Genomic DNA, 20,761 nt, shown 5'->3' on the forward strand with positions numbered 1-20,761 from the left:
GGTTGGTATTTGCAGTTTAGTCTGTTTGGGCTCTTTATCTGGGGTGAATAGACACGTGTCTTTTGTCTCCTCAGGAAAATTTTTTTGTCATAAAACATAAAATAGCCATGCTATTTCAGTACTCAGTTTGCCCCATTTTTTCCCCTCAGCATAAATACATATGCTCTGTTTGAAAAATCAAACACCACAGTTAGTTCTGGCCTACAATATGAATCCCGGGGTTCAAGCTCAGGTTATCGGTTTGGTGGCAGATACCCACCGAATCATTTAATCAACCTTAGTCCTACTATGTTGAGTGCATGTAGCCCCAAATCTGCCTTTATTATTACAAATTATTTGTTTGTTTACTGTGTGCGTCAGAGAACAATGATGAAATGGCTCTCCTTTTCTCCTACGTGAGTTCAGGGCTTGAACTCCACTTGTTGGGCAGGGGACAAGAGCCTTTTCACAGAGGCAGGCAGATCTCTATGAGTTTGTGGCCAGCCTGGTCTGCAGAGCGAGTTTCAGGACAGCTAGGGCAGTTACACAGAGAAATGCTGTCCAAAAAACAAAACAAATAAAAACTACAACAGTGTTTTACTTGCTGACCTTTCTTGCCAGCTCTAATTTCACCATCTTGAATGCATACTAGAGAAAATGGCTTAAAATTCAAATTACATGTGTTTATTTGTGTGTGTGTGTGTGTGTGTGTGTGTGTGTGTGTGTATTCTCACGCTACAGTGTACGTGTGTGTATGGAGGTCAGTCAGAGAACAACGCGCAGCAGTTGATCCTCTCCCTCCACCCTTTGGATACTGGGAACCAAACTAAGGTCTTTGGGCTTGGCAGCAAGCACGAATACACAGTGAGCCATCTTTTTTGTTGTTGTTGTTGTTTTTCAAGACAGGGGTTCATTGTGTAGTCCTGTCTGCCCTGGCACTAGCTCTTTGGACCAAGCTGGTCTTGAACTCACAGAGACGGAAGAGCCATTTTGATAACCCTCAAATGCAAACAACAGAAAAATGACTTTAAATTTTTTTTGGTGGGGGGAGCACATGCTACTTGCCATTGCAAAGGCCTGGCAGTCAAAGAGAGAACTTATGAGAGTCGGTACTCTTCTGCCTCATGGGTTTTGGGGCTTCAGCTCAGGTCATCAGGTTTGGGTGCATCTTCTTAGCCATCTGCCTAATTCTACCACACTGAAAAATATAATCCATTGTGGCTTTATTTATTTGTTTGTTTATTTATACTCTGTGTGTTTGTATGTTGATGTTAGTGTGGAGGTCAGAGGCCAAGTTTCAGAAATCAGTTCTTAATTTCCACTGTGTGGGTTCTGGACTGAAAATTAGGTTGTCAGGTTTAGTGGCAAGCCCCTTTACCCACTGAAACGTCTCGATGACCATAATTCCACCTTGAAGGCATACAACAAAAATGTCTACATTTTTTAAAAATTACGTTTGTGTGTTTGGGTGGTGGTGGATTACGTGTACATTCTGTGACACACACATGAAAGTCAGAACAACTGGAGGAAATCGCTTCTCTTGCCACGGTGTGGGCTTCAGGCTTCGGTTTGGCAGCACGTCTGTACTGGCCGAACCGGGGGGGGGGGCGAGGGGGGTGAGGGCTCTTTACTAAAAGATGGGAGTTGTGGGATTATTTGGAGTCTAGTAGTTATCTTTCATTGTGTTGCTCAAATATTAGAAGGAGAACGCAACATCTTTGGCCTGAGAAATTAGAACAGAGTCCTTCCCCTGTCACGAGGTCCAGGAAAGAGGACTGCAGCGCCTCTGGGCGCGGCTTTTGCTGGCCTCTCAGTTCCTGCAGTTTGAGCGCCCCAGGGGGCGTGCATCACTCAACCCAGTCCGCCGCAAGGCCCAAAAAATGTCTGCTGCTCCGCCTAACTCTCCACTTGGTGGCGTACCTGCACATGTTAGCCTGGACCTCCCTGCTTCCTTCTTTTATCGGCCCTCCCTGGGGTCACTTTTGGCTCCTCCCTGCCCCTCCTGCTCGCTCTTTTCTCCTCGTGTTCACTGGTTGTGCCACGAAGAATTCTGCCGTCCTCCTTCCTGGGAGTTCTAGACTTTAAAGGTCCCAGAAAGATGTCAACAGTTCTGTGGACCTTCCACAACAGAGACATCATGCGCAGGAACCAGATGTCTCGGCCTAACTCCAACCCGAATGCCACAGTCGGCACCAATGCGGCAGCTCCTTCCAGGTCCAGCTTCGCGCCTGGCTTCATCCCACGGCCTTCATCCGGCAACCGGCAAGTGCCCGACCACCTGGCCCCGAGAGCCTTCAACCACACCGAAGGCTGCTCCGCCAGCTTCCTGAGAGGCGCTAACAGCAGGGGTAACGGCCAGTTGGCGGTCCCGGGCTCGATGTCTCAACGCGCTCCCAGGGAGCCTTCGGGTGCGTACGCAGTACGGCACTTCCACCCGGAGAACAGCCAGCATAGCCTGCCTCAGCGGCCACCTCAGCAGCAGAAGGCAAGTAGCTCTTCTAGCTCCACAGTCACTTCGGAGCGCTACAAGACCGAGCTGTGTCGGCCCTTTGAGGAAAGCGGCATGTGCAGGTACGGCCAGAAATGCCAGTTCGCGCATGGTTCCCGCGAGCTGCGGACCCTGTTGAGGCACCCCAAGTACAAGACTGAGCCTTGTCGCACCTTCCACAGCGTTGGCTTCTGCCCCTATGGCACTCGCTGCCACTTCATCCACAACCAGCAAGCTCGTCAACCTGTGCCCTCTGGGAACAACACCCCCAGGGAGCAGAGCTCCACCGCTGGTAGCGATGCGGGCCACTCGGGCTTCAACAGGGAGCCACAGCCGAGGCTGCAGACCGTCGTCAGCTCTGCCAGCTCCTCCGGCTTACCATCGGGCCACAGCCATCCTGCTGAGGCGCCTGGGCTGGTCAACCAACCGACGATGAACTCAGGTATGGTTCTGCCGTCGTCACACCCGGCGGCCAATGTCCCCTCAACATGCTGTGCCGCCGTGGCTGCGGCTTCTGCGGCTGCTTCGGCAGCTGCTGTGTTCTACCGCAATGGCGGCGTCCCGTGCAACACCTGTGCCAACAATACCTTCGCCCTCGGTCGGGGGACGGGTGGCTACACGGCGCCTATGGCGTTACAGAACCAAAACTTGGCCTCATCGAATGCCGCTGCCTACTATCACCAGCAGCAGCAGCAGCAGCAGCAGCAGCAGAGCCTGGCAGCTCCCGGGCAATTCCCGATGCCCATGGCCCGCCCTCCAGCTGCTGTCGCCCCCACAGGCGCCGCTGCCGTTGCGCCGGGGGCCGTGGCTGCCCCCTTTGTCACTCCTGGCACCGGCGCAGCAGCCGCAGCTGCCCCTGCTGGGACTGCAGCTGCCCACACCACCACCTCTGCCGCCTCCGGTGCCGAAGGTCCTGAGCAGCACTTCAGCTTCCAGTTGCCAGATGCTCGGTCCGAGTCGCCAGAGTTCGATATGCTCACCAGAAACCTGGATTCCCTGTTGAGCAACGGCTTTGACAACCTTTTGAGTTGCTCCTCGAGCTCCAGCAGCCTCAGTGGCATCGAATCTCCCAGCATCCAACCCAGCCGCCGTCTGCCTATCTTCAGTCGCTTCTCGGACTCTGATAAATGAGGCAAAAAGGTGTCGCTGATGAGGGAGAGATTATGTGGTGGTGTTGGGGAAAATCCCTTGGTTGTCTCTCCCATACTGAGAGCACTGGGGTCAGAGGGATGACAAAAGCCACAGGCAGATTTGAGGGGTTCATAGAAAGCTTGCACTTGAACTCTGTTGGGAGAGACCCCATTCCTCTGTTTGAGTTTTCTTGTTTTGGTGTTTATTATTTTCATTGTTATTAGGGAGTTTAATTCTTGTTGAAAACAAAAGGCAAGGAACTATTTGTGTTAAACAATGTGTGGTTGTAATACAGATAAACAAAAAAACCCTCATCGTTTTTAGGTCTCCATTTGAGACATTATAGAAAACAAATCAGCCTAGTACTAACTTGTTTTCTCTCTTGAAAACTAATTACATCCCAGATGTGGGAATTCTTACCTTGAAGTGAATGGCTAATACTTGTTTCAGACCGGTGTCAGCAAACGAACTGACAACCATCACCTTGCCATTCTTTGAGAATCCAAAATTTTGCCATGAATATGCCTTGCTAGTAACGCTCAGCTTCTCTGTAGTCTGTGGATGTTTTATTTTTGAAAATAATAAGTGTCTTGGGGGTGAGAAAAACTTGCCTTCCAAAGTTTGATAATGGCTTCATTGCCACTACTTAATGGATGAATGGCTTAGGCGCATTCTGTCTGCTCTCTGGAAGCCTTAGGAAGAGATTAGTTTAAATTGTTTGAGAATAACTGCTTAGGTTTTATGTGTTTTGAGTTGATTTGTACTTCTGTGCCACAAGGCAATGTGAAGAAAACCATTTGTTTATAATCTAGTAAGAGTATATATATGCCTAGAGTTCTGTTCATGCTCTGATTATCTAGCTGATGAAAAGCAATACATGCATTTTTTTCTTATGTTATATTATCATTACCATTATTAACTGGTAAAATGTAAAGAATATATACTTTTCATGGTCATATATATCTTTTGTAACCTCACTTGATAATTTTACTATAAATGAACAAAAATAGTTTATAAAATACATTCTATCAAAATTTCATATATGTGTGTGATGGCTCTGGTTATTCTTACCCCCCACCCTAGCCCTTATATTCCTCCCAACCTTGTCAGTAACCCTACACACAGGTCCCTTTCCCATATTCTTGACTTTTTGCTTGGTTTTGTGATTCAGTGAGTTTAACCAGGGTTAGACTCCTTCACTAGGTAATAGTACAACTCAAAGAAGTAGGACCCCCCACAAACGCCCCACCCATTAATTTAAGATGTTGTATCATTTCCTTCCATGTTTATATAAATTTCAAAGTAACACATGATTTTTTTAAGGAAAAGTATTTATTTGTGGACTGAGGATGTGTGGAGGTCAGAAGACCACAAAGACTACATCTGGGAATGAGTTCTCTCCTTCCACCACTTGAGTCTTAGGGATTGAACTCTGGTCATCAGGCTTGCCAGCAAGTGCCTAAATGAAGACAACAACTATTTCTGCTCCATAAGGTTCTTGCGACTACTGAATGAGACAGCTTTGTCATCTGTTTCAGCTGTGGGTGACTTCTCCAAGTAAGAATGCAAATGTCTATGGGTTGGAGAGATTGCTCAGTGGTTAGGAACACTGGCTGCTTTTCCCCAGGACCCTAATTCCATTCACAACATGCATACAGTGGCCCCCAAAGGTCTGTAACTCTAGTTCCAGGAGAGCAAATGCCCTCTTCTGCCCTCCACTGGCACCAGACACACGTGGGATATACAGACATGCAGGCAGACAAAACAACCATACATATAAAATAATTTTAAAGTGCTAATGTTATGACCATTGCTGCTCAGGAAGCATTTTTATAAAACTTTTGGTTGGGGGGAGGATGGCATTGCACTGTGTTGCCTTCAGTGACTTGGAACTCACTATGCAAACCAGGCCTCAAATGCCTAAAGCTGTGTGTGTGTGTGTGTGTGTGTGTGTGTGTGTGTGTGTGTATACAGGATGACTTGGAACTCACTATGCAAACCAGGCCTCAAATGCCTAAAGCCCTACGTGTGTGTGTGTGTGTGTGTGTGTGTGTGTGTGTGTGTGTGTGTGAGAGAGAGAGAGAGAGAGAGAGAGAGAGAGAGAGAGAGAGAGAGAGGGAAAGAAAGAAAGAAAACAGGATCTTACCCTGTGTAGCTGTTGCTGGCCAGGGATTCACTATGTAGACCAGACTGGCCTTGAACTTACAGAGCTCTGCCTGCCTCTGCCCCCAAAATGTTGTGAATAAAGACATGTGCCACCACATTTAGCCTGCCTGCTTCTACTAGCATGTGCTACCCCCAACTCCCCCCCATCCTTGCCAATTAAGAGGTCTCTTTAAACTCCCACTATACTATATACCAGTGATTCTCAGCCTGTGGGTGGTGACCCTTTGGCTGATGAATGACCCCTTCATAGGGGTCACATATCAAATGTCTTGTATATCAGATAATTACATTATGATTCATAACAGTAGCAAAATTACATTTACGGACTTGCAATGAAAATAATTTTCTGGCTGGAGGTCACTACAACATGAGGAACTGTATTAAAGGTTCATGGCATTAGGAAGGGTGAGAACCACTGCTGTATACCTTCCTTATTGTCTGCAGCAAATGCATAGCCATGGTCTACATTCATCAACATCCCTTTGGAAAGCACTAAAAGCTATGTGGTGATGAGAGGATACATATGCAAAGTTTTATTTTATTCTGTATAAGCATAGTGGCTGGTAAAGATCTTTATGTATACTCTCCTTGAGTGGATAACAAGGAAACTGCCTCCTAAAGGAGTAGTTTATATTTCATTAGCATCTTCCTCCACCAAAAAGAAGGTGAAATTTGGTGTAGAAGGCTCAGATAATATTGGCATCACAGGCATTGGCATTGCTGAGTCATACAAATGAATTATGAAGCCTTTTTGCTGACCCTCAGGTTTCAACCTCCTGTTTCTCTTCCTTGGCCCATCTTAGTCACTGGTTACTATTCAAGCCACTACTTTCCACTCCCTGGCCCCCATAGGCTTGTAATCATACCATAATGCAAAAATGTGCTCAGTTCAACGACAAAAATCCATATAGTTTTATAAAAGTCCAACGTTCAAAGTCTCTTCTGAGACTCATGCAATCTCTCAACTATAACCCCATGTAAAATTTTTTTTTTAAAAGTAGATCACATACTTCAAACATATAATGCACAGGATATACATTACCATACAAAAACATAGAGAAGGAAGCTTACTGAGGAAATACTGGACCAAAGAAAGACTGAAAACTGTCATATCATTTGGAGCAGGGCCTAGACCCTTCCCCGTGTGTCTAGGCTGAGAGAGTATCCCTCTATGTGGAGTGGGCTCCCAAAGTCCATTCATGTACTAGGGATAAACAGGGAAATGGGATTGACATGTAAAACAAGCTTGTGTCTCTAATTTAAATTTTTAAAAAGTTTCTAAAAAAAAAAAAAAAGAAGACTGAAAACCAGCTGAGCAAGCCCCAAGCTCTACATTTCCATGTCTTATGTCAAAATGATTTTTCAGATCTCAAATCTCTTTAAGCTTTGTTGACTTCAACACACTTCTCTCTCTCAGGCTGGTTCCACTCCCTGTTGGCGACTCTCCTTGGCAGGTATCCCACCGCTCTGACATCTCCAACATCTTGGGGTCACCAAGGCAATTCAGGCTTCAACTTCACAGCTTTACAGAAAGACCTCTCTGGGCTTCCATGCAGGGACACCCTTACACATGCCTGACCTCAGTAGCGTTCCTTAGCCCAGGGGAGGGAGAGTCTATAACTCATTTCTTGTATCATTGATTCTAAAGCCAGAACTACAAGCTGCCAAGTTGTTCTGCTTGGTGGGGATGGGACTTGGGTCCCTTCTTCAATTACATTCTGTTGGTGGTGGTTTCCTTCACTGCTTAAGCTTTTTCTTTAATTACATTTCACAAGTTGGAAGATTAGCTGTGTGGGGGTCTTGCCCTGAGGTCACCACTCCCTTTATTCCATTTAGCATCAGACGCCTATTTAAACATATCCTTGAGCACTGGGCCTTCTGTCTTCTGTAATCTGCTTCCTGGTGCACCTTGGCCTTTAAACTGTACATTTTGTATTTTTCCTTTCTCCTTTTCATTGTAGATCTGAATAAAAGTGACCATTAATAACCATATGACACAGTCAATGTTAGGATTTCTTGAAATCTTCTCTGCCATTGCCATTAATCCAAAACTTTTCAGTTTAGCCCTGGGCAGATTTTTAGGACAAGGACAGAAAACAGTCACATTCTTTTTGAAAATATCATAAGACTGATTTCTAGGCCACTTACTTCCATTTGGAAAGCTTTTGAGCTGGGCAGCCATAGTTCAAATCACCCACAACACTGGCTTCTAATGCTTCTACTAGGAGGGTCCATTAAGCCAAATTTTCAGTGTTCAACCTCTTGTAGTTCAGAGTCCCAAAGTGTTCCATATTCCTCCAACAAACTTCATGATCAGGCCTATCAGCCATACCCTGCTCTTTTGTACCAACTTCTGTCTTAGTTACTGTTCTGTTACTGTGAAGAGACATCATGACCACAACAACTCTTATGAAACAAAGCATTTAATCAGGGTTGGCTTACAGTTTTAGAGGTTCAGTCCATTATGCTGGGAGCATGGCAGTACACACGGCAGGCATGGTTCTGGAGAAGTATCTGAGAGTTCTATATCCTGATTCTCAAACAGTGGGGAGACAGGACTGGACTTAGCATGGGTTTCCGAAACCCCAAAACCTATCCTCAGTGAGATACTTCCACTTACAAGCCTACACCTACTCCAATGAGGCCACATCTTTTAGTCCTTCTCTAATGAAGCCAATCCATGAAGATTAAGCATTCAAATATATGAGCCTATGGGGGCCATTATTACTCAAACCAACACGGCTCCTATGAAATTCTTACAAATGGCAAGTGGGTGGTCCACAGGAAATCTTAAGAATTCTTCTAGGTCCTAGGAATACAATGATGACAAAATGAATTCATTGATCATATAGATGGAGAACTAGCATTCAAGAGGAGAAATAAAGTATTCTTTCATATCAATAAACTTTTTTCAATGTGCGACTTCCTGGTCAGCAGAAGCAGCAATATCTGAAACGGCTTAGAAAACAATTTGGGATTTGCCAGAAAATGAAAAGCACTTGTTGGCTTCCACCCCCAACCCAATGCTGTCCCTTTGTCTCAATAGTGTCGTATTCAGCTAAATAATTAAGTTATTTTATTAATTTTTGAGAACTAAAACTTTTTATTTATGTGTATGTGTTTGTGTATGTGTATGGATAAGCATGCCATGCCATCAATATGGAAGCCAGTGGACAACTTGTGGGACTCAGTTCTTCCCTTCCACTATGTAGGTTCCATGGACCAAACTCAGATAATCAGGCTTGGCTGCCAGCACTTTTACCTGTTGAGCCATTTCACAGGCCTCATTTTTCTCTTTTAATATAAGAATCAAAGATAATTTGAGTGGTGGAACAACTTCAGTAGTGAGATAGGAGCCAGGGACTCTGGGCTGGAGACAGGGATTCTGTAATCTGCCAGGGACAGCATAGACCCTAGAGACCAGGGTACAGCTTCTCATGCCCTTGCCTTCTCCTACTGAATGACTACTACTCTGAAATCTACTACAGCTATTTCTACAGAGACCTGCGAGATTCTTTACTGGTGGGACTTCATACCTTTTACCAGAAAGGCCAGAGACAATAGTAGCTTCTCACCCCCAAGCCACTACAAATTCATCAGGACCTGGTTGCTGGCTGGCTCTATCTACTATAGTTAGCACATCAAGATATGTGTGTTTTATATATTTTCAAGCCTGGTCTACAGAGTGAGTCCCAGGACAGCTATGACTACAAGGAGAAATACTGTCCCGTAAACAAAACAAAAGTAATAATATAAATTCTAAAGAAAGGAAACAGCATTCTGAGGCCTGACTCTAGACACATTCAATTAAGAACTCTGGAGATGGAGACTATGCTTACAACTTCTCTGGGAGGTTTTGCTGACTGCTGTGATACAAATAATACAGAAAAATACCAGGTGGTGAAGCTTTTGGATACTGGTAGGATAGAAAGAGAGAACCTGCCAATCAAGCAGAAAGAAGAAACAACTAATAAAGCAGGACACGGAATGCATAGTCCTGTGTTAGCAGAAGATACACATGCATGGCTAAAAACAGTGCAGTATGCTAACAATTCCCTCAAGTACAGAGTATTCTAGAAGCCTCATGCTGTGGTTAAAGGAAACAACATGTTTCATGGCCTATGACTTTACCTTTCTCTGACCAAGTTTTCCTTACCTGCTTATTCAACTGGCTTGTTTCCACACTTCGTTTGCATCTTTGCTAAAAATGTCACTAGGTTAGTAAGGCCATCTCTAAAGGCATTTCTGATCTCCCTATCAAAAACTGCCACGGCTGTGCCAAGCTATGTACACAATTTGATGGGTGGGCACAGTTTGCAGAGAAGGGTCTGTAGAAATTGATGTCTCGTCTTAATTTCTTTCAGTGCACTAGTATGTCTTTTCACATGTTTTTAAATTTGTAAGGCACTCAAAGTTTAACATTGTATCAGTAATGTAGTGAAACCTTTTTGCAGAGGGTGCATGGGATAACAAGGCAAGTTCTAGGGTCCCCATTCCATAACAAATAGTGGGGCTGTAAGGACCATCTAAGAGCAGTATTCCAAGAGTTCATTCAAAATGAATGGAAATTGGTTTGAAGAATTAGCAGGTAATGGAATATTTACAAACTATATTAGAAAGGTTCAACACAGGATGGAAAGTTCCCATGATTTCTATCAGTTATTTTATCCAAAGAGTGATGATATTAGGTACTGCAGCGTGCATAGGCCAAAGTACCTTATTTAGCTCTATATGATTGCTTTTACAGCTATCATTCTCAAGAGAAATTCTCCAAAGGTGGTATGTTGTGTGTGTCCCAGCAATAATTCATTCCCCGTGCATTCTCTTGGAGGGGAGAAATGTGCACTACAGTATATATTTGGGTGTGACTGCCCAGCCCTAAACCAGACCTAGTCATTTTCACATGCACCATTCCACTCTTATATTCAACTTCTGCCTATTTCTCCCAGTGCTTTTAGGGGTTACCATAGATTGAAGTCCACTTGGCTCCAGTGTTCACAAAAACCCAAGTGTTTTTCACATTAGCAAGGGGCCAATTCATTGGGCTTCTGGCTGCTACATATGGCTGCCCTCACTTTTGGGTCACTTTGGCAACCTTATCAGAGAAGAGGCTGGTATATTTCCCATCCCAGGAAATGTCTTTAATCTTTTGTAGGATAGAACCACATGTAGACCCCTGGCTTGCATTTCTTCTTTTACTCCTTTGATGAGCTGCCATTGGGTGCCTCACAGCCTTCCAAACACTCTCAAGGACAGCATTTGATTTTCCATCAGCTTTATCCTAGGAACTATTGCTCAACATAAATCTTGCCACATTTTCTTTTCATTAACCTGCACAGTAGGTCCCATATTCTACCTTTCTTTTTTGTTTATTCCCTCCTGTATGCTTGGGCATGTTATGAACCCCATTCAAAATGCCAGTCTATGTCATTCAGATCCACAATAGTCTCTTACACACACAAAAAAAAGAAAAAAAAACATATCTAACCATCAATATAATGCTCATTGTCTTAGTTAGGGTTTCTATTCCTGAAATGAAACACCATGACTAAAAGCAACTTGAAGAGGAAAGGGCTTATTTTGCTTATGCTTCTATATCACAGTTCATCATCAAAAAAACAAAAACAAAAACAAAAACAAAAACAGCGAGGGCAGGAACTCACACAGGGCAGGAAACTGAAGGCAGTTGCTAATACAAAGACCATGGAAGGGTGCTGCTTACTAGCTTGCTTTCCATGGCTTGCACAGCCTGCTTTCTTATAAAACTCAGTACTGCCAGCCCAGGGATGGCACCACTCACCATGGGCTGAGTCCTCTTACATCAGTCAATCACTGATTAAGAATATGCCCTACACTCTGCATACAGCCTGATCTTATGGGGACATTTTCTTGATTGAAGTTCCCTCCTGTCATATGACTTTAGCTTGTGTCAAGTTGACATAAAACTATCCAGCCCACTCCCTCTGCCTAAGGCTCAGGGACAATCATGGAAGAGATGGTAAAAAGATTGTAGGGACAGAGGTCAGGGAGGAGTAGGACAAAACATTATGTTCTGGACATGACAAAACAACTGCACTCATGAGTTCACAAAAGCTGGGATCGCCTGTACAAGACACATCTAAAATCAAGCCAGTCAACATTCCACTATGCTTGCAGACAGCCTCATGATCCACTGCCCCCAGCTGAGGAGCTATTGGCATTTGATAGTTGTTAGAGGAGGGAGAAACAATTTTCTTTAAGGATGTGGCCTCTAGTGTGTCAATCATGCTCCAGTGGATAACCCTCCCTACACCTATGTGTATATGGGCAACACAAATTGGACTCAATGTGTTTTTCATGTTAGGAGCGTTAACTAGATTTTTTTAAAGTAGACATCAAGTTGGGAGGGTTGAGAGCATAGGGGATGGATCTGGAGAGAGTTACAGGGAAGAATAGGGTTGAATATGATCAAAGTACATCAGATGCATTTAGGAAATTTTCAAAAATTAAAACACATTATACTAAAAAATTACAATCTATGATGGGCCAGAGTAAAGCCATTAAAGATCCATACCAGAGCTAAGTTCCTTGCTGAAGCAATCTTTCTTCCCTCTGTAGTGAACAGTCCTTTACAGCCTGTCAAACTGGGCAGAAGTAATCACTTCCATCATGTTAACTTTCCTCAATAATGCTTGCACTGACTTTGTCTTCCAATCCCTTTTATTAGTGGGAAACTCAGCTAGTGAAAACCAAGTGTCAGTAATAGCTTATATAAACCAGGGATGTCTTTCCTTCATAGTGCCTCAGGTAATAAAGTCTTTGTCTTGGAGAAGTTTTAGTTATATCACTAAACTTCTCTATTTCCATATCACTCAGACTGATTCCATCCATCGTTATGTCCCAAACCCCCAAGAGATAGTTTCAAGAGGTCCTTTCATTTTTTGTTAAACTTTTACCTAAAGAAAGCAGTTCAGAGGTGGAGAACACTCTGAACTGGGCCATTGTTAAGGCCATGTCTGCGTGCTGAATTGCTGATTTTTACTTCCTTGATGGTAAAGGTTAAACCTAAGGAATGTCTTCTGTCACTTCTGCCTTGTTCTCTCCTTCCTTACCGTCTAATTCTTTCCATGGGTTCCAAGTTTTGAATCTCCAGAAGTGCTCTTTAGCACAGATCCATTTTGTACCATCATTCCTTTAAGTACCACCAGTTTTAAGAAACGGCAAGCTGCCACCTCCATATCATCCCCCACCTTACTTTTCCTGCCAAATCAGAATGATGAGGGGGATAGTATCCACATGTCTTCTCCCCGTGGCAATTCTCGCCTTGACCAGGGCAGCTTCTTTCTGGTTAGAGAATGTTATTTTATGGGGTTGTTATAGGTTCTGAATGGAAAGTGTCATAATAAAATTTAGGAAGTATGTGGGTATCATAAAAGTAGAGAATTTATTCTAAGGCTAAACAGAACAGATATTTGGATATAATGGGCTGTTCTGTGGTTACATGAACATACTCTCTCATGGCCAGAACTGATATAAAAGCTTTAATACACACTGCATATTTATAGTCACTGCCTCTTGCTCACTGAGCTCCACCCAAAGGAAGGTTAAGTAGCAATGTTCCCTACTATGACTTGTTGAAAGCTGACTGCTTGCAAATCTACTCCTGGTAAAACACCCAGGAAAGAATTGGCTACAACAGCTCCTCTCCTTCTGCTAGAGCAGTTGAGCAGTTTTATCATCACAGGCCTGGTACTATGCCACTCTATAAAACTCAGCACTCCTAGCAGTCTACTGAACTTCTGATTCCCAGAGTTCCCTTTTGGCATCTGGTGAGAGAAATTGCTCAGAATCTCAAAACAGAACTGAACTTTGAGGCCTATCTGGTACATCTTTGGAAGTTATGGACGTGTGTGCTTTCTACACCACACATGCAACAACTTTGCTGAAAGCCATTGAGTTAGCATGCTACTTATGTACTGAATGTCTCAAGAATTCACTACGAAGGGAAAAGTTTCATTGTTATACTTTTTCCTTGGCTTGTTATCAGTAGTTCTGAATGTTAGATATTCCCCCGCTCCATGGGGTCAAAAGGTACATACTTGTATGATTTGCTTGGTGAAAAATAGGAGAGGGAAATCAGCAGCAGTTCCATTCTTTTCATGTTTGTAAGAAATGTTAATATAAATGCTGACTGTAAGGCATAAATGCGAGTCAGAATGTTACAGCGAAAGTTTCAACTGTTCGACTTTATAATTATTATAAATAAAACTGTGGGCTAGAGGTATGGCTCCCTGGTTAAGAGTACTGGCTAGTCTTCCAACATCCATATGGTAGCTCACAACCCTCTATAACTGCAGTCCCAGGGGATCCAATGCCCTCTTCTGACCTCCACAGGCACCAGGATCCCATGTGGTACACACACATGTACACGCAGACAAAACACCTGTACACATAAAATACACAAATCTAAAAAATGAGTCAACAAACCTGTGAAAATTTTCTGGAGAGTTCCAGCATTTGGATTTTAAAATAACAAACTTTTTTATTGATAACAAGTAAATAGAGCTTATCATACAGTAGATCCTGTTTTATTCACTATATTTTTGGTGGTATTACATGCAAATACATTTTGGGACTTTATTGAGCTTTAGAGTGTTGCTTTAGAGTCTGTCCTGGAAATCTCTCTGTAGATCAGGCTGGTCTTGAACTCACAGTGATCCACTTGCCTCTGCCTTCAGAGTGCTGGGATTAAAGATGTGCGCCACCACCGCCTATTGTGCAAACACATATTTTAAATGTTGTTTGTCTTCTGTGCTATTCGTGTAAGGTTGATATTAACATACATTACGGGTTGGAGAAATGGTTCAGCAGTTAAGGGCATTTGTTGGTCTTGCATTGGTACATGGCGTTAGTTCCCAGCACATACATGGTAGCTCACAACCATTCGTAACTCTAGTTCTAGGTAATCCAATACTCTCATCTGGCCTCTGTGGCCATCAGGCACACAAGTGGCACACAGACATACATGCATGCGAAACATTCATACAAATAAAAAAATAAGAAATCTTTATAAAAACAAAATCCATTGTTAAATTTATATTTTTATAAACGAATAGACAATTGTGGAAGGAATGCAGTGTGCAAATCTCAGAGAAAGAATTGTTCTTCTGAGAAAGGATGGATCCTTTTATAACAGTTGAGTAAATTTATCTGCCTTTACCTCTTGGGTCATTTGAGTGGGATTAGATTTCAACAGAGCTCAAGAAAGCAACTAGCTAACTATTTGGGCATAATAAAATTTATAATGTCAAGTCCTTCTTGAGACTCTCTATTTAGGCTGAGGTACCAGAACCAAATTAGAAGTTAGTCTCTAATCGTATAAGGGATCCAAATCATGGGGTAGGATCCAAGCAGTTAAGGTCTAGAAAAATGGGAAATTTCCCTTTTTATTTTGACCTTTTTGTCTCTATAGAATCTACAATTAACTAGAAATTTCATAGTGATCACAATGAACAACAGAATCATAAAGTAGTCATAGACTTAATTTATCTAATGGTATTATTATACAGAAATTAATAGATGGTAAGTTGTCCCCAGATTCTTTAAAGCCTCAGAATTATTAGTTCCTGTGCAATTCTATAGCAGGCCACAATGTGCCATAATCCATTTGTGCTAATATACCAGAAAAGGTGAGACTGGATAGTGTTTGGCAAATAGAAATTTCTTTCATTGCATGCCTGGGGTTTGAAGATCCTAAGCTGGATTCACTAGCAGTACAGTTGTCTATTAAGGGCTTCTAACACAACACCTCCAATAATGTGCTTTCTGTAGAGGTGGACAATCAGGTTCTCTAATGCCAGAGGCAGAATGGTAAAGTAATGCTTCCCCCCATTCAAGCCTTTTCTAAGTACAACTTAGTCCCAGTCACAAAGATTTTACCCTCATGAGTTAAATCACTCCACAGAGGACCCAGTCTTACTACCCTTACATTTGTGGCTAAGTTGAAACATGAATTTGGGAGGGGACAAAAACTATACTAGTGTATGCTACAGAAGGAATGTTGCCAGTGCTGCCTGATTTGAGCATGAAGTCCCCAAACCCACAAGGCCTGCAGGGAGACTTTCAAAATGACTCTTAGCCAGGTGGTGGTGGCTTATGCCTTTAAGGCCAGTGTGGTGTACAGAGTGAGTTTCAGGACAGCCAGGATTACACATAGAAACCCTGTATCAAAGACAAACAAAAAAGTCCGAAACAACCAAAACAGAACAAAAACAAGATGATTGTCTGGACCAAGACTTGTGTTTTATCAATGAGGATATCCAAGGGTAAGGTAACATAACCTACTCCTGGTTTTATAGCCTGTTAGGAGAGAATGGGGATCCCCCACCCTATGTGTTTCTTCAGGCTATTTTCTCTCCACATGGTAGGAGCATGTAACACTGAAAAGACTCAGCTTTCTCTTATGAAATGTGGGAGCCAATATTAGGGGCTGCTCTACAGGCTTCTGATGAACAATCAGGAGATCACAATGTTCTCAACTACATAGAGAGTTTGAGGCTAGTCAGGGCTATAGAAGATCCTATCTCAAAAGCCAACAGTAGAAACAGGATTATTTATAAATTTTGTTTCCAAATATATCAAAAAAGCATTCAAATAATGACTCAGGGAATAAGATTAGAAAATAAAGAGTAATTAGTCATGAGATAAAAAAATGTGGAAAAAGCACTGCTAGTCTAATACTGTCTAATTAATTTACTGAGTTCAGCAAAAGTTCTAGGATCCAAGCTGGCATCAAGTAGGACATAAAATAGCAAGATGTATTGTGTGACTCATGAGAAACAGAAACAAAACCAGCAAACTAATTTCAGTTGTTTTCCAAATAACTTCTGTGACTAGAGTGGTCTGCTCCAGGAATTCAGGGTCGGCTGGACAATTAGAAACCACTGGAAATTTTCACATCAGGATTATTTATAATTTAATAGCAATACCAAGGTTTATGGCCCTCACTCAGCAATGTAGCTCTGTGATAAAGATAGGTTTGGGACAGGGGATAGGACTCAAGAGGACACTGGGAAGAGGATTACTCGGAAGTAAGGAGTTTATTTTAAAAGTTATCATCACTTTCCCTAGGGAGAAGAGGGGGAATGGGGTGGGGGCTTGGGGAGGTTGGTGGGTGGGGGTGGAATGGAGGTAGAGGGAGCTGGGATTGACATGTGAAGCAAGGTTGTACTAATTTAAGAAAAATAATCAAAGATATATGGAAAAAAGTTATCAATACCGTAGAAAGTCAGGTAGGCAATAGTATGGTAGGGATGCTGAGGAGAGTTCAGGGCCCTAGCACTAGAGACAGACAACATGGCAGGTACTGCGAAGGGATGAAATCAGGGCAGACATGGCAGATTATCAGTCTCTTTTACATTTCAGAGGATGGAGGAGGTTTCACAGTACAGGTCTGTAGCCAAGCTCTCTAGCTCCCATGCAGGAGGCAAGGAAGAGGTAGGCAGGAGGACATGTAGCCACAATAACCCCCTTTAATGTAAACTCACTTCTCCAGGTGAGAGATTTTGGCATATGTAAGTCTGTTACTCAAAGATAATATCTTCTGAGGGTGCCTGTCTGTATCTATAAAAGGACAAAGCCTATGCTAGGTATTGTGGCCTGAGTAGTAGCTGGGTTCTAACAGTATATTCTTTTGATAACTATATATTCTCTGGGCACTATGGACTTTTAAATTGCAGAGTGAGTTTATACTACTTCCTTTTTAAAGTTCATCTATTTATTTTATATCCAAGCTGCAGTTTCCCTATATCCTCCCCTCCCAGTCTCTCCCCCCACCCCGTCCCACATCTCACCCCCACCCCTTCTTCTTCTGTCTCCATCCAGGATGAATATCAATAAAACATGGCATATCAAGTTGCAGTAAGACTAAGCACCGGCCCATGTATTAAGGCTGGGCAAGGACACCCAGTATAGGGTCCCAAAAGCCAGTATAAGAGCCAGAGACAGCCCCTGCTCCCACGATTGGGAGTCCCACAGGAACACCAAGCTACACAACGGTGACGTATATGCAGAGGTCAGTCCTGTGCAGGCTACCTGTTGTTGGTTCAGCCTCGGCAAGTCCCTGTGAGCCCAGCTTAGTTGACCGTGGGGGCTTTCTTGTGGTGTCCTTGACCCCTTTGGCTCCTACACTCCTTTCTCCTCTGCCTCCTCTGCAGGATTTCTGAACTCCACCTAATATTTGGCTGTCAGTCTCTGCATCTACCTCTATCAGTTGCTGGATGGTGCCTCTCTGATGACAACTGGGACAGGCACCAATTTGTAGGTGGGAGACAGCCCAGGACCCGGGTTTTCTCACAAGCACTGCAAGAAAGCAGAAATAAGACCTATTAATCACTAAGAAGTATAATAACAACCAATTTTTAAATACAAAAGACCCAAGCAGGTATTTTGTGGAAATGGGTAAGGATATGGCCACAAAAAGTTTTTAGAACCCAAAGTCTGCGTGGTTAGAGAAATATAAAAGACTCCAAGAAACACCATTTCCCCATACATATAACAGCAAAATTAAGAAATCCGATGATACCACATAATGAGTTACACATAATGGAAGGAAATGTTCTGGTTTTTAAACTTATGTTGATTCTACACACACACACACACACACACACACACACACACACACACACACACACACACACCGTTTTAACACATACAGTGTTATGGGGAGCCCACCAGAAATGTGTCTGAGCCCACTCAGACACAGCTTTAGCCAATTGAAAGTCTTTGTTCCAACTGGCTGGAATTACACTCAGGTATTCCGGACCCAAGTGTAGCACTGGGTGTTTAGGATAAGGGTTTTGTTAAGACAACAAGCACATACTGGTATCTTGCTCAGCAGCTGCACAGTGGGAGTGGGGGTGGGGGTTGCTGCAAGCAGTCAGTTTAACAGAAGCTAAAATAAGCAGTTCGCTGGAAGGGGAGGTTTGCACAAGAAGACAATTTAACAAAAAGGAAGTTGGCTGGGGCAACTTGACCTCAGGTTCTTAGAAGAGCACTGGGTTAATTTTTCGTAGGATCAGATTCTAGTCATCTCTTGCGGGCTTTCTATGATATGCTGGAGGCCCCGTAAGAGCCACAGAGACTGGATCCTAACATTTAGGGGACTCCCAGGAGCAGGGAAGATTGCACAGGTTGTAGAGGACTTCTAGGGGTACACAATCTGATATATTCCAGAGCCCTGGGAAAAATCCTTCTCTGACTGGTTGCTATTGTGTGCTTTGGAGGCCCACCAATGACACCACCCAAAAGGAAAAAAGGTATTGTCTGGTCTGAACATGTCCAGAGGTAAGTTTGGTCTGTAGGAGGTGCCCAGATTATTTTGACCCAGACAGGTTGCCTAAAGAAACCCCAAATATGTGCCTGTTCTGTCAACCCTGCTGGAGGAAATTGACCTTCCTCTCTGTTCCTGCTCCAGGGTGCTCACTTTAGGCTCCTTTGGTGGCTTGACTACTGCCCGTGGTCCCCAATGTCATGGTCCTGTTCTCTGTGTGGAAATTGGGAGGGGACTGGCTTCTCATCCCAGGGGCCCTGATGTGGGATTCCTGTATGCTGCAAACATGTGTTGCTTTTATTGGGTGATGAATAAAGCTGTTTTTGGCCTATAGCAGGACAGAATACAGCTAGGCGGGAAATCCAAACAGAGATGTAGAGAGAAAGAAGGCAGCCTGGGAGATGGCAGTAGCTGCTGGAGAAAGATGTGAGGTAACCAGCCACAGGCCTCACGGTAAACTATAGAGTAACAACCATGGATTAATGTACATTTTAAAGCTAGGTAATAATAAGCCTGAGCTAATAGATCAAACAATTTGTATTAATATTAAGCCTCTAAATGTTTATTTGGGAACTGGGAGAGAAACGTTCGACTGCAGGGCCCCTGCCATCCAAGCAGAGTGCACACGTGAGCTTCCCTAAGCTGCCAGCTCCCCCGGGGAAAGGGGGAGTAATCCTTACAGTTGCACCAAGGAGAAACGTCAAGTTCACTCCTTCCCTAGTCCTAGTTTATGTCGTCTTCTCTACCAGTGACTTCTACAATTGGGAGACCACAAGCGCATCTGTTTTCAGAGAAGCCCCAGGCCCTTATCAGACCGGTAGAAATTGTTTTCAGGGCAAAGTTTCTGCAGCCAGGCCTGAGCACCTGAGTTGGATCCCAGGGATGCCAATTGTGGATGGAAAGAACTGACTCCAGGGAGTTGTCCTCTAACCTACACACAAGCGCCGTATGTATGTCCCACCCACAAATAAATGCAATTTTTAAAGGAAGATTCTAATGGGCTGCTTAACTGCTCCCATGTGCGCACCCCAACTTGTCCCTTCCTGATGGCTCTACCTTGCCCGGTGTCAACCCATGTTACCCAAGCTCCTCCCCTTGTGGGTTTGCTTGACCCTGCCCCTTCCCACCTTCCCGCCCCTTGCATGTGGAGTCTGTTCACTGCCCGCAAAGCCCTGCCCCTTGCACGAGCAGCCACCCCCATACGCAAGCCCTGCCCCTCAAGGTACCGCCCCACCACGGGATGCCCCGCTCCCCTGGGGATTCCTTTGGCACTTGCCAAAGAGCCTAGCAACCCAAACACACATGCGCAGAGCACCAGCCAATCAGTGAGGCCCCTGGCCGAGGCTCCTCCTGTATAAATTCGGTGCCTCAGCCAGTCCTCACAGCAGTGAAGCGGAGCCGTCGGCCGGAGCGGACCGAGTGCAGACCGAGTTGTGGATGTGGTAACCGTTGGTCTGTGAACCTGCTTCAACCACGGGGCTTTAGTTCAGGCAGGAGGAAGGGATGAGTGTGAGGAGGAAGGCGTGTGAGGAGGAAGGCGTGTGAGGAGGAAGGCGTGTGAGGAGGAAGGCGTGTGAGGAGGAAGGCGTGTGAGGAGGGAGGAGGGAGTCCCCGGGAGGGGGGTCGGAGTCCTGGGTGCCATTTTACCCGTGAGGCAAATTGCCCGTTTGTGCCATCTGGGCCCTGGG

At 44.1% G+C, this 20,761-nt stretch overlaps 1 protein-coding gene across 1 annotated transcript; it reads left to right on the forward strand.

Moving 5' to 3' along the window:
• Positions 1 to 2,077: 2,077 nt before the first annotated feature.
• On the forward strand, positions 2,078 to 4,634 carry LOC103162508 (zinc finger protein 36, C3H1 type-like 3). Its single transcript, NM_001328109.1, is given in 1 exon segment — positions 2,078 to 4,634. A coding segment is annotated over 1 exon segment (1,521 nt). The 3' UTR covers positions 3,599 to 4,634.
• The last annotated feature ends 16,127 nt before the right edge of the window (positions 4,635 to 20,761 follow it).

Source organism: Cricetulus griseus, chromosome X (genome assembly GCF_003668045.3).
Source record: "Cricetulus griseus strain 17A/GY chromosome X, alternate assembly CriGri-PICRH-1.0, whole genome shotgun sequence".
NCBI lineage: Eukaryota > Metazoa > Chordata > Mammalia > Rodentia > Cricetidae > Cricetulus > Cricetulus griseus.